The sequence below is a fragment of the Anomaloglossus baeobatrachus genome, chromosome 2 (genome assembly GCF_048569485.1).
Source record: "Anomaloglossus baeobatrachus isolate aAnoBae1 chromosome 2, aAnoBae1.hap1, whole genome shotgun sequence".
Lineage (NCBI taxonomy): Eukaryota > Metazoa > Chordata > Amphibia > Anura > Aromobatidae > Anomaloglossus > Anomaloglossus baeobatrachus.
In genome coordinates this window covers 791,019,966-791,034,212 of record NC_134354.1, presented here as the reverse complement: position 1 = coordinate 791,034,212, position 14,247 = coordinate 791,019,966, and the positions used below count along the sequence as shown (strand labels likewise).

The following is a 14,247-nucleotide window of genomic DNA, read 5'->3' as shown; positions in this document are numbered from 1 at the left end:
CGGAGAACTGAAAAACCGTTCAACATGAACAACATGTGTACCCGCAAACAGCAAAAACAATCCCGAAGGACAACAGGGCGGGTGCTGGGTCTCCCAATAAGAGCTAGAAGAAAAGGAATTTACGGTAAGTAACAAAATTCCCTTCTTCTTCAGCGCTCTATTGGGAGACCCAGACGATTGGGACGTCCAAAAGCTGTCCCTGGGTGGGTAAAGAAATACCTCATGTTAGAGCTGCAAAACAGCCCCCCCCCTACGGGGATGTCACTGCCGCCTGCAGGACTCTTCTACCTAAGCTGGCATCCGCCGAAGCATAGGTATGCACCTGATAATGCTTGGTGAAAGTGTGCAGACTCGACCAGGTAGCTGCCTGACACACCTGTTGAGCCGAAGCCTGGTGCCGTAATGCCCAGGACGCACCCACGGCTCTGGTTGAGTGGGCTTTTAGCCCTGAAGGAACCGGAAGCCCAGCAGAACGGTAGGCCTCTATAATTGGTTCTTTGATCCATCGAGCCAAGGTGGCTTTAGAAGCCTGCAACCCCTTGCGCGGACCGGCGACAAGGACTTTTGGAAAGTTGATGATCCATCCAAAAGTCTGGAGAGTCTCCAGCGTAGCCTGTAGACTGAGTTGGCATGCCTCTTGAGAGGGTGCCTTGACAAGTAGATCGTCTAGGTAAGGGATCACCGAGTGTCCCTGAGAGTGCAAGACTGCTACCACCGCCGCCATGACCTTGGTGAAGACCCGGGGGGCTGTCGCCAGACCGAATGGCAGAGCTGCGAACTGAAGATGGTCGTCTCCTATCACAAAACGTAGAAAACGTTGATGTTCTGTAGCAATTGGCACGTGGAGATAAGCATCTTTGATGTCTATTGAGGCAAGGAAGTCTCCTTGAGACATTGAGGCAATGACAGAACGGAGGGTTTCCATCCGGAACCGTCTGGCGTGCACATGTTTGTTGAGCAGTTTTAGGTCCAGAACAGGACGGAACGAGCCGTCCTTTTTTGGCACCACAAAGAGATTGGAGTAAAACCCTCTCCCTTGTTCCTGAGACGGTACAGGAACCACTACTCCTTCCGCTCTTAGGGAGTCCACCGCCTGCCGCAGGACATCTACACGGTCTGGATGTGGGGAGGTTCTGAAGAACCGAGCTGGAGGACGAGAACTGAACTCGATTCTGTACCCGCGCGACAAAATGTCTGTCACCCACCGGTCTTTGACCTGTGACATCCAAGTGTCGTAAAAGCGGGAGAGCCTGCCCCCGACCGGAGATGCGGAGGGAGGGGACTGGAAGTCATGAGGTAGCCGCTTTGGAAGCGGTTCCTCCATTTGCTTTCTTGGGGCGTGAATGAGCCCGCCAGGAATCTGAGTTTCTTTGCGTCCTCTGAGTCCCTTTGGACGAGGAGAATTGTGTTTTGCCCGAACCTCGAAAGGACTGAAACTTCTGCTGCCACTTTCTCTGCTGAGGTTTGCTTGATCTGGGCTGGGGTAAAGAGGAGTCTTTACCCTTGGACTGTTTAATGATGTCAGCCAATGGCTCGCCAAACAGTCTATCTCTAGATAAAGGCAAGCTGGTTAAACATTTTTTGGAACCAGCATCTGCTTTCCAGTCCTTTAACCACAATGCTCTGCGCAAAACTACCGAATTGGCAGACGCCATTGAGGTGCGGCTGGTAGATTCTAGGACCGCATTGATAGCGTAAGACGCAAACGCGGACATCTGCGAGGTAAGGGACGCCACTTGCGGCACCGCTGGATGTAAGATAGCATCCACTTTTGCTAAACCAGCTGAAATAGCTTGGAGTGCCCATACGGCTGCGAATGCTGGAGCAAACGACGCGCCGATAGCTTCATAGACAGATTTTAACCAAAGGTCCATCTGTCTGTCATTGGCATCCTTAAGTGAAGCGCCATCCTCCACTGCAACTATGGATCTAGCTGCAAGCTTGGAAATCGGGGGGTCCACCTTTGGACACTGGGTCCAGCGCTTGACCACATCAGGGGGGAAAGGATAACGTGTATCCTTAGAACGTTTAGAGAAACGCTTTTCTGGATGAGCGTCGTGTTTCTGGATTGATTCTCTGAAGTCAGAGTGATCCAACAGAGCACTTAATTTACGCTTGGGATAGAGGAAACGAAATTTCTCCTGCTCCGCAGCCGCCTCTTCTGCTGAAGGGGCTGGGGGAGAAATATCTAACAGCCTATTGATGGCTGAGATAAGATCGTTTACCATGGCGTCCCCATCCGGGGTATCCAGATTGAGAGGGGTTCCAGGATTAGACTCCTGATCACTCTCTTCAGACACATCACAGGGAGACTGATTGCGCTGAGACCCTGAGCAGTGTGATGACGTTGAGGGTCTTTCCCAGCGAGCCCGCTTGGGGTGGCTGGGGCAATCATCTGAGTCATTATACTCATCCTGAGAAGCCGGGGACCCCCTTGCAGTCTGGATTAAATCCAACTGCGGAGGATTAGAGGACATAGACCTCGCCGTGTCCATAGACTGAGCCCCAGGCATGGATTGCAAAGTTTCCAGGATTTTTGCCATAGTCACAGACATATTAACCGCAAAAACTGCAAAGTCTGTCCCCGACACCGGGGCAGGACTTACAGGCGTCTCAGCCTGGGTCACTATCTCTCCTGACTCCGGCTGGCGAAGCAGCACCGGATCTGAGCATTGCACACAATGGGGGTCCTTGGAGCCTGCTGGTAGAGCAGCCCCACATGCAGCACACGCAGTGCACACAGCCCTAGCCTTGGCAGCTTTGCGTCTTGTGGATGACATGTTGCTGCCTCCTCAGAGCGATCTGGGGTATTCAGCCAGGAAGCGACCTCACAGTGCAAGAAATCAATAAATATCTATGTCCAGTGACACAATACACTAACATACACTGAGGCACTAGAGGGGCCAGCTGAAAAGCCGCTTACCGCCCGCTTAAGAGCGGGTGTGTGGTCTTCCAAAGCCCCTCAGTCTAGGTCTCCCAGAGCCTTGCGTCCTTCCTCTAGCCAGACTGCATGTAATGGCTGCCGGCGTCTCTAGAGAGGAAGGGGGGCGGGCCCTGGGCGTTCCTGACCAAGAGCGGGAAGCCTGCTTCCCTCTGTGCCTAGTGTGAGGGCTGGAGCATGTAAATCAGGCTCCAGCCCTCCTCGCTGCCGTGAAACAGCGTCTCTCCCCTACCCTGATTGACAGGGTGGGGGCGGGAACGATCGGAGCTGCCGGCGTCCTAGGCCCAAAAGCCGGGGACTAGAGTTATAAACGCCGCCGCCGTAAAAGCGCGGTCGGCGTATCCCCGGCGCACCACAAGTCACAGCAGCGCCGCCCGGTCCAGTGAGGGTCGGCGCTGCGTTCCCAGAACACAAAGTCCCCCAGATAACTGTAGGAACACCAGCTCAGTGTACGGTCCCCGGCGCACTACAACACCCAGCCAGCCCGGAGTGTGTCTGTGCCTGCCAGGGACACAGAGTACCTGTATGATGCAGGGCCCGGTCCCTGATGGTACTCCTGCTCCGTCTCCATCAGGTTCTAATGGGTCTGTGGATGGAGCCCGGCGTCAGAGCTTTGAGGCCGGCGGGATCCCACTTCCACAGAGCCCCCAAGGGGATGTGGAAGGAAAACAGCATGTCAGGCTCCAGCCCTGTACCAGCAATAGGTACCTCAACCTTACAACACCATCCAGGGGTGAGAAGGGAGCATGCTGGGGACACTATATGTGTCCTCTTTTCTTCCATCCGAACTAGTCAGCAGCTACTGCTGACTAAAATCTGTGGAGCTATGCATGGAATGTCTGACCTCCTTCGCACACAAAGCTAAAACTGGAGAACCCGTGATACCACGGGGGGTATAGCCAGAGGGGGAGGGGCCTTGCACTTTTAATGTAGTGCTTTGTGTGGCCTCCAGAGGGCAGTAGCTATACCCCAATCGTCTGGGTCTCCCAATAGAGCGCTGAAGAAAACTGTGCCTTAGCACCTTTGCTTTTTTGCTGCTGTAGTCTAGCCATTCTAGGAGAATATAGCCAAGAGTAGCGACCGTACAGTGCAATGTATAGCATACAAGCATAAGTACAAATGAGCACTTCAGCACATGCAATACAAGCAGCCTAGAAAAACTGTGCCTTAGCACCTTTGCTTTTTTGCTGCTGTAGTCTAGCCATTCTAGGAGAATATAGCCAAGAGTAGCGACCGTACAGTGCAATGTATAGCATACAAGCATAAGTACAAATGAACACTTCAGCACATGCAATACAAGTAGCCTATAAAACCTGTGCCTTGGCACCCATGCTTTTTTGCTGCTGTTGTCCAGCCCTCTAGGAGAATATAGCCCAGAGTAGCGACCGTACAGTGCAATGTATAGCATACCAGCATAAGTACAAATGAACACTTCAGCACATGCCATACAAGCAGCATAGAAAGCCTGTGCCTTAGCACCCTTGCTTTTTTGCTGCTGTTGTCTCGCCATCTAAGAGGGCATATAGCCAAAAATAGCGACCTACAGTGCAGTGTAAGCATAAAATACAAATGGACACAACGGTATTTAGTGGGGTCAGCACTTCAGGTGCTGCTTACCGCCCGCCTATAGGCGGGTGTGTGGTCGCCAGAGCCCTGTGACTGGTTGTCCAGAGCTTGTCTCCGTTCTCCAGCTCGGACTGCAGGAATGGCTGCCGGCGTCCTTCTCCAGCTCGTGTGACGAGGGGCGGGCCGTGGGCGTGCCCCAGGCAAGAGCGGGAAACCGGCGTCCCACTGTGTCCAGTGAAGGGGGCTGGAGAATGCAAAGCAGACTCCAGCCCTCGGCGCTGACTTTCTGTACAGCGTCCCGCCTCTCCCCTGACTGGCAGGGCTGGAGGCGGGAACGAAACGAAAACTAGGCCGCAAAGCCGGGGACTCGAGTAATAAGCGCGGCCGTCCTATGTGCACGGCCAGCGCGGAGTCCCCGGCGCACCACAAGTCCCAGCCGCGCCACAGTGTAAAAACACCCAGCAGCGGCCGGCGCGGCAGTTCCCAATACATAAATTCACACAGTAAAGCTGCCGTGAATAATAGCACGAGCGCTCCGCGCTGTTGTCCCCGGCGCACTAGCACTCCCAGCAATGCTGGTGTGTGTGTGCGCGATGTGTACGGGGACACAGAGTACCTTAATGTAGCAGGGCCCTGTCCCTGACGATACTCAGCTCCATATCCAGCAGGTTCTCTGGGTCTGTGGATGGAGCCCGGTCTCAGTGCCTGGAGACCGGTAAGATCCCACTTCACCCAGAGCCCTGAGGGGGGATGGGGAAGGAAAACAGCATGTGGGCTCCAGCCTCCGTACCCGCAATGGGTACCTCAACCTTAACAAACACCCGACAAAAGTGGGGTGAGAAGGGAGCATGCTGGGGGCCCCATATGGGCCCACTTTTCTTCCATCCGACATAGTCAGCAGCTGCTGCTGACTAAAAACAGTGGAGCTATGCGTGGATGTCTGACCTCCTTCGCACAAAGCTTGAAAACTGAGCAAGCCCGTGATCCCACGGGGGGTGTATAGCCAGAAGGGGAGGGGCCTTACACTTTTTAGTGTAATGCTTTGTGTGGCCTCCGGAGGCAGTAGCTATACACCCAATCGTCTGGGTCTCCCAATGGAGCGCCGAAGAAAAGGAGATATCAGCGCGGAGGCAATGTACTGATCCACGAGAGACTGCGCCGCCGCCTGCACTACGGATGTGCTATAGACTGGAGCAATGATGAGGCCTCTGCAAAACATGGCTGAAAAAGCAGAAGCCTCCCTCCACCATCAGCAGGAGGATGACGACCTCCAGGATGTAGAAACGTGGGCGACTCAGCAGGGTGTAATGTGTGAGCGGTGCGGTCTCATCCCCCGCACACCTCGGGTTTCTTACCTTTTCGGTTATGGCGGTGTTCAGCTCACTCTCCAGCCAGCTCTGCTTCTGCTTCCACCCGGCCCCCGACGCCTCCTGCTCCTCAACCGTCTCATTCAGAGTGTCCTGCAGCTGCGCTAAACGACTGGACAAGTCCCGCGCCTGAGGAGAGGGCAAAGGAGGTCACCCAAAGAAAGCAGGACTGCGGGAGCACCTGCCCTGCGCTCTGCCTGATCATACTGCGGGACTGCGAGAGCACCTGCCCTGCGCTCTGCCTGATCATACTGCGGGACTGCGAGAGCACCTGCCCTGCGCTCTGCCTGATCATACTGCGGGACTGCGAGAGCACCTGCCCTGCGCTCTGCCTGATCATACTGCGGGACTGCGAGAGCACCTGCCCTGCGCTCTGCCTGATCATACTGCGGGACTGCGAGAGCACCTGCCCTGCGCTCTGCCTGATCATACTGCAGGACTGCGAGAGCACCTGCCCTGCGCTCTGCCTGATCATACTGCAGGACTGCGAGAGCACCTGCCCTGCGCTCTGCCTGATCATACTGCAGGACTGCGAGAGCACCTGCCCTGCGCTCTGCCTGATCATACTGCAGGACTGCGAGAGCACCTGCCCTGCGCTCTGCCTGATCATACTGCAGGACTGCGAGAGCACCTGCCCTGCGCTCTGCCTGATCATACTGCAGGACTGCGAGAGCACCTGCCCTGCGCTCTGCCTGATCATACTGCAGGACTGCGAGAGCACCTGCCCTGCGCTCTGCCTGGTCATACTGCAGAAGCACCTGCCCTGCGCTCTGCCTAGTCATACGCTGGGCTCAGTCTAAATCTAATCTAAAGGGATACTCCGGTGATAGGATTATGCTGCGCCCGCAGACCACATCATAACTTTATAAGGTCCTGATCCTCTGGCAAGGTCCGTTCAGCACTCTGCACCAGAACCAAACCAGGCGGAGCTTACAACACTGCCACGCAAGGACTCACCGTACCGGACCACAGATAAGGCAGCTCTGCTGGTGGACCGGATGTAAACAGTTGGACCCCAATGATAAGAACAATAAATGTGACATTTGCTGCAGTTTGGAGAGTGCGAGGTACTGAAGTAAAGGGAGGCGACTGAAGATAAGTGTGGCATAGTTTTAACACAATCTCATAGTGGTGATAACTGTAGCTGTTTAAGAAGAGAAGAGTCGCCGTAAGCTGATCGATTGCTGGGACTTGCCGGGTCTCGCTGTTTGAGGACATCGCAAAACCGCGCGCCGGACTTTCGCCTGTCATACGCTACATCAGCATTATGGAAGAGAAGAAAATCCACATGGTCACCTGCAACACATGCTACATGTTTACGGATCTGCCGCACAAAAAATCCAACTTCACCTGTCAAAAGTGCAAACTTGTTGCCCTCTTAGAGGAAAAGGTGCAGGGACTGGAAGAAAGAATAGCAACTTTGAAGCTAATTAAAGAACATGAGGACTTCTTGGACGAGGCAGAAGCAACAATTCAGGATATGGAAAGTGAGAAAAGCTTCAGAACACATACAGAGGCTGAAAAGTGGGCACATGTGACCAAAAGAAGCCAGCGGATCAAGTGGTCGTCACCACCCACACAGCTTAGCAACCAATATGAAGCCCTCATGCTGGAGAAGGAACATGGCACAGCTCAGGATGATACCGTCTCTACAGGAGAAGACACAGTATCATCAAAAGAAGTTACTTTGTCAACAAAAGCAGAAACAAAAGACACTCAAAAGCACTCAGGAGCAACAAGCAGTGCGTCCAGAAAGAAAAGAAGAGTGGTAGTTATGGGCGACTCACTACTAAGAGGCACGGAGGCAACTATCTGCAGGCCGGACATAACCGCACGAGAAGTATGCTGCCTACCGGGAGCAAAAATCAAGGATGTGGCCAACAGGATACCAACTATCCTCGGATCCAAGGACGAATACCCGTTCCTATTGATACATGTAGGAACAAACGACACGGCAAGAAATGATCTACCAACTATTTGTGAAGACTTTGAAATTCTAGGGAAGAAAATTAAGGAACGGAACGTACAGGTTGTTTTCTCATCAATCCTCCCAGTCGATGGCCATGGTGTCAGAAGATGGAATCGGATACTAGATTTGAACAACTGGCTACGACGGTGGTGCAGGCAGCAAGGATTTGGATTCTTGAACCATGGAGTGAATTACCTCTACGATGGACTTCTCGCAAGAGACGGGATACACCTCGCAAAACCTGGGAAACACACGTTCAGCAGAAGGCTTGCCACACTCATCAGGAGGGCTTTAAACTAGAAGAAGAGGGGATGGGAGAAAAAACAGCAAGAACATGCAACAGAAGGACAAACTAATCAAGGATACTAGATGCCGTAAAGAGGATCCAAGACAGGGTACTAAGAAGGAAGCTGAGAAAAGGGGAGCAAAACTTCTTTCCTGCATGCTGACCAATGCAAGAAGCCTGACCAATAAGATGGAGGAACTAGAGCTGGTAATGTATGAGGAGAAATACGACATAGTAGGAATAACTGAGACATGGTTAGATGATAGTTATGACTGGGCGGCTAACCTGCAAGAATATGAATTGTTTAGGAGGGATCGTAAAAAAAGGAAAGGGGGTGGAGTCTGTATATATATAAAGTCCAGGGGGTGGAGTCTGTCTATATATAAAGTCAAGTTTAAAGCCCAGACTAAGAGAAGATATTCAAGAGGGAAATGAAGAGGTGGAGTCTCTATGGGTGGAGATACAAGGAGGGAAAACTAATAAAATCCTCATAGGGGTTTGTTATAAGCCACCAAATATAACAGAAACTACTGAAAATGTATTATTGAAACAAATAGACAAAGCAGCAAATCACAATGAGGTGATTATTATGGGGGACTTCAATTACCCCGATATAGACTGGGAAACTGAAACCTGCGTATCTCAGAAAGGAAACCGGTTTCTGTCAGTAACTAAGGATAATTATCTGTCCCAACTTGTGCCGGGCCCAACTAGAGGGGCAGCCCTTCTGGAGGCCAGATAGAGGGATAGCCCTTCTGGAGGCCGGATAGAGGGGCAGCCCTTCTGGAGGCCGGATAGAGGGGCAGCCCTTCTGGAGGCCGGATAGAGGGGCAGCCCTTCTGGAGGCCGGATAGAGGGGCAGCCCTTCTGGAGGCCGGATAGAGGGGCAGCCCTTCTGGAGGCCGGATAGAGGGACAGCCCTTCTGGAGGCCGGATAGAGGGGCAGCCCTTCTGGAGGCCGGATAGAGGGACAGCCCTTCTGGAGGCCGGATAGAGGGGCAGCCCTTCTGGAGGCCGGATAGAGGGGCAGCCCTTCTGGAGGCCGGATAGAGGGGCAGCCCTTCTGGAGGCCGGATAGAGGGACAGCCCTTCTGGAGGCCGGATAGAGGGACAGCCCTTCTGGAGGCCGGATAGAGGGACAGCCCTTCTGGAGGCCGGATAGAGGGACAGCCCTTCTGGACTTAATTTTAAGCAACAGGCCAGATAGAATAACAGACGTAGAGTGGATGGGCACCTCGGGAACAGTGACCACAATATAATACAATTCCACTTGTCCTTCAGTAAGGTGCCTTGGAGGGGGGTTACAAAAACGCTGAATTTCAGGAAAGCAAAGTTTGATCAGCTTAGAGAAGACCTTCGCCAAATTGATTGGGACAATGTCCTCAAAAATGGGAGCACAGAAAATAAGTGGGACATTTTTAAATCGGTATTAAACACCCACTGCGAGCGAGCCATACCATACAGAAATAAGAGGGCTAGGAACAGGAGAAAACCAATGTGGCTAAATAAGGATGTAAAAGGGGCAATGAATAATAAGAAAAAGGCATTTAAAAAGCTAAAACAAGAAGGCAGCGAGGAAGCATTAAAAATATATAGAGAAAAAAATAAAATGTGTAAAAAACAAATATATTTAGCAAAAGTAGAAACTGAGAGACTCATTGCTAAGGAAAGCAAAGCAAATCCCAAACTATTCTTTAATTATAGAAACAGAAAAAAGATTAAAATTGATGGTGTTGGCCCTTTAAAGAATAATGAGGGTAAAATCATAGAAAGCGATGTGGGAAAAGCAAATGTTTTAAATACTTTTTTCTCAACTGTGTTCACACAGGAAAAGCATATGCCAGGGGAAATGCAGAGTGATCATGTAAATGCCCCATTAAGTATGACCTGCCTAACCCAGGAAGAAGTGCAGAACCGACTTAGTAACATTAAAATTGACAAATCACCAGGCCCTGATGGCATTCACCCTCGGGTATTAAGGGAGTTAAGTAATGTGATAGACAGGCCTCTATTCCTTTTATTTAAAGACTCTATAGAAACTGGGTCTGTTCCACTGGATTGGCGGCTAGCAAATGTGGTACCAATATTCAAAAAAGGGTGCAAAAGGGAACCTGGAAACTATAGGCCGGTAAGCTTAACATCTGTTGTGGGTAAAATGTTTGAAGGGATTTTAAGGGATACTATTATGGAATGTCTCAATGTTAATAACTGTTTAACTCCATATCAACATGGATTTATGAAGGATCGCTCCTGTCAAACTAACCTGATCAGCTTCTATGAGGATGTAAGCTCTCACATGGACCGAGGAGAATCATTGGATGTCATTTATCTCCACTTCAGTAAAGCATTTGACACTGTCCCACATAAAAGACTGCTAAGTAAAATGAGAAAGCTTGGGCTCGGGGAAAATGTGTGTAGATGGGTAGGTAGCTGGCTTAGTGGTAGAAAACAAAGAGTGGTTATTAATGGTGCATACTCAGATTGGGCCAGGGTTACTAGTGGGGTGCCACAGGGGTCTGTATTGGGCCCCCTACTATTTAATATATTTATTAATGATCTGGTGGATGGTTTACAGAGTAAAATATCAGTATTTGCAGATGATACAAAACTATGTAAGGTAGTTAACACAAAGGAGGACAGTTTGCAACTACAGATGGACTTGAGTAAATTGGAGAATTGGGCTGAAAAATGGCAAATGAGGTTTAACACAGATAAGTGTAAGGTTATGCACATGGGAAGGAGAAACAGATGCTACGATTACTTACTAAATGGGAAACTGCTGGGGAAATCAGACATGGAAAAAGACTTAGGCATCTTAGTCAATACGAAGCTAAACTGGAGTGCCCAGTGTCAGGCAGCAGCCACCAAAGCAAATAGGGTGATGGCATGCATTAGAAGAGGTCTGGGGGCACGAGATGAAAACATCATTCTCCCTCTGTACAAATCACTCGTCAGACCACACTTGGAGTATTGTGTGCAATTTTGGGCGCCGGTGCTGAAGAAAGACATTACTGAACTTGAAAGGGTTCAGAGGCGGGCTACTAAAATAAATGGAATGGGTGCATTACAATACACGGAAAGGTTATCAAAATTAGGTCTATTTACTCTAGAAAAGAGAAGACTTAGGGGAGACCTAATAAATATGTACAAATATATCAGAGGGCCATATAGAGATCTCTCCCATGATCTGTTTGTACCAAGGACTATGACAAGAACAAGGGGGCATTCTTTTCGATTGGAGGAAAGAAAATTCCTACATCAGCATAGAAGAGGGTTCTTCACGGTAAGAGCAGTGAGGCTCTGGAACTCTCTTCCTGAGGAAGTGATGATGGCCACTCACTGAATGAATTTAAGAGAGGAATGGATGCATTTCTTTTAGCAAAAGTATAGAAGGTTATAAATAGCATAATCTTACAGGTAGATAGAAGAGCGACCTAGATTTTTAGAGGAATGGGGGGGGCTGCAATACCAAGACAGGTTATTAAACTTGGGGTTAGTTAGTTAGGAAAAACAAAGGCTTAGGGGGATCTAATCACAATGTATAAATATATGAGGGGACAGTACAGAGACCTTTCCAGAGATCTCTTTACACCTAGGCCTGCGACTGGAACACGGGGGCATCCGCTAAGTCTTGAGGAAAGAATGTTTAATCATAATCACAGATGAGGATTCTTTACTGTACGAGCAGTGAGACTATGGAGCTCTCTGCCGTACGATGTTGTAATGAGGGATTCACTAGTAAAATTTAAGCAGAGCCTGAACGCATTTCTTGAAAAATATAATATTACCAGTTATGTATATTAGATTTTATGACAGGGTGTTGATCCAGGGAACTAGTCTGATTGCCGGATGTGGACGAAGGAAGGAATTTTTTTCCCCATTGGAGCTTATTTGACACATTGGGGTTTTTTTGCCTTCCTCTGGATCAACATGTTAGGCTACGGGTTGAACTAGATGGACTTAGAGTCTCCCTTCAACCTTAAAAACTATGAAACTATGAATACAGTCCAAATGCAAAGCTAAACTTCCGCTAAAAACGGAGGACAAAAGAAGCCGAGCGAGCGATCCCACAGAACAGGCAAGTAATGAAGGACCTGAGCAAGCGATCCCACAGATCCGGCACATAAAAAAATAAGATGGTCGCAGGTGAGCCATACCCCTTCTTGTAGGGCCGGACACTGGTGGAGGACGAGGCGCTCACCTTGTAGGAGAGGTCCACGTTCTCCTCGGAGAGTTGGTCGTTCTTGCGCTCGAGCTGGTTCTGCTCAGTCTTCATGTCCTGGCACTGCTTCAGGGCGTCCCGGAGGCGGATCATGAGGCTGATGGACAGACGGACAATGAGCGCTGCATGGACCCGATCCCATTAACCTAATAATGGCCAGCGCTACTCTGGCCCTAACAATGAATTATTTTTTTCCTCTGCGTTTCAGCAGCCACATCAATTTTTTGTATTGATGTGTCCGTGAGGAGAGAGATATATATATTTATATATATATATATATATATATATATATATATATATATATATATATATATATATATATATATAAAAATATTTTGGTAAAGTCCTGGCCACAAGCTCTGAGACTGACAAGTTCTGGTTCCCCATTGTCCCTCTTCAGTGTTCGCTGTTGCTCGGCTGTTGCTATGGTTACTGACACGATTATAAACATTCCATCAGTTGTTACGTTTTATTGACAAATCCATGAAGTTTCTGCACAGATGGAATATTCCGGCGCCGCCTCCGATTTCTCCAGATTCTGAGCCCCCCGATATCTGCTTCTGATCCGGACTGATGACCCGTGCTGGTCTCATCAGAGCTCAGAGATTATCACAATTTATGGGTTTTGTCGCTTTTTGAGGATCAACCGCAAGTTATCAATGGGGCCGAGACCTGGAGAGTTTCCCGCCTATAGACCCAAAAGTCAGTGTATTGTTCCTCGAGACACTTAGTTCTCACTTTTCTCTTGTGTTCAGGTCTCTATAAAGCATCATCACCGCATTGTCCTGGATGATGGGAGAAGTAGTTCTTGGAAGAGGGTTAGATCCCATTATTTATTTAAAGCTGTAATCTTAGGTAAAACTACGAGTGACCCCCTCCATGGATGAGAAGCCCCCACACATTGTGAGTGCCCCCTCCATGGATGAGAAGCCCCCACACATTGTGAGTGCCCCCTCCATGGATGAGAAGCCCCCGCACATTGTGAGTGCCCCCCTCCATGGATGAGAAGCCCCCACACATTGTGAGTGACACCCTCCATGGATGAGAAGCCCCCACACATTGTGAGCGACACCCTCCATGGATGAGAAGCCCCCACACATTGTGAGCGACACCCTCCATGGATGAGAAGCCCCCACACATTGTGAGCGACACCCTCCATGGATGAGAAGCCCCCACACATTGTGAGCGACACCCTCCATGGATGAGAAGCCCCCACACATTGTGAGCGACACCCTCCATGGATGAGAAGCCCCCACACATTGTGAGCGACACCCTCCATGGATGAGAAGCCCCCACACATTGTGAGCGACACCCTCCATGGATGAGAAGCCCCCACACATTGTGAGCGACACCCTCCATGGATGAGAAGCCCCCACACATTGTGAGCGACACCCTCCATGGATGAGAAGCCCCCACACATTGTGAGCGACACCCTCCATGGATGAGAAGCCCCCACATATGGAGTGACCCTCTCCACGGATGAGAAGCCTTCTCAATCATGGAGGGGGTCACTCACAGTGATCACTAAGACCAGGGACATAACTAGTGGGATTTAAACCTCCTCCAAGAACAACCCTCTCCCATCATCCAGGAAAAGTGAGAACTGTTCTCTTCTCATCAGAGCTCCCAGTTTATCAGTCCAGATCAGAAGTTGATATCGGGGGGCGGGGGCAGAAGTCTGGAGAAATCGGGGGCAGCGCTGGAATATTTAGTCTGTACAGAGGCTTTATGGATTTGTAAATAACATTTAACAGCTGATGGAATGTTTATAATTGTGCGTTAGTAACCATAGCAACAACCGAGCAACAGCCAACGCTGAAGAGGGAAAATCAGAACTTGTGCCAGTCTTTTGGCCATGACAGATACTAATAGAGACACATACATACAGATATACAC

At 50.0% G+C, this 14,247-nt stretch overlaps 1 protein-coding gene across 4 annotated transcripts in view; it reads right to left on the bottom strand.

Annotated features, from left to right (window-relative positions):
• NUMA1 (nuclear mitotic apparatus protein 1) overlaps positions 1-14,247 on the bottom strand; it is a 107,234-nt gene that overhangs the window by 22,173 nt on the left and 70,814 nt on the right. For all 4 annotated transcript variants that reach the window (XM_075337660.1, XM_075337658.1, XM_075337661.1 and 1 more), the window contains exons 11-12: positions 12,331-12,448; positions 5,863-6,003 (exon numbers count right to left, since the gene is read on the bottom strand). In XM_075337660.1, coding sequence (XP_075193775.1) covers positions 5,863-6,003; positions 12,331-12,448 — 259 coding nt within the window. The remainder of the gene's footprint in view (positions 1-5,862; positions 6,004-12,330; positions 12,449-14,247) is intronic.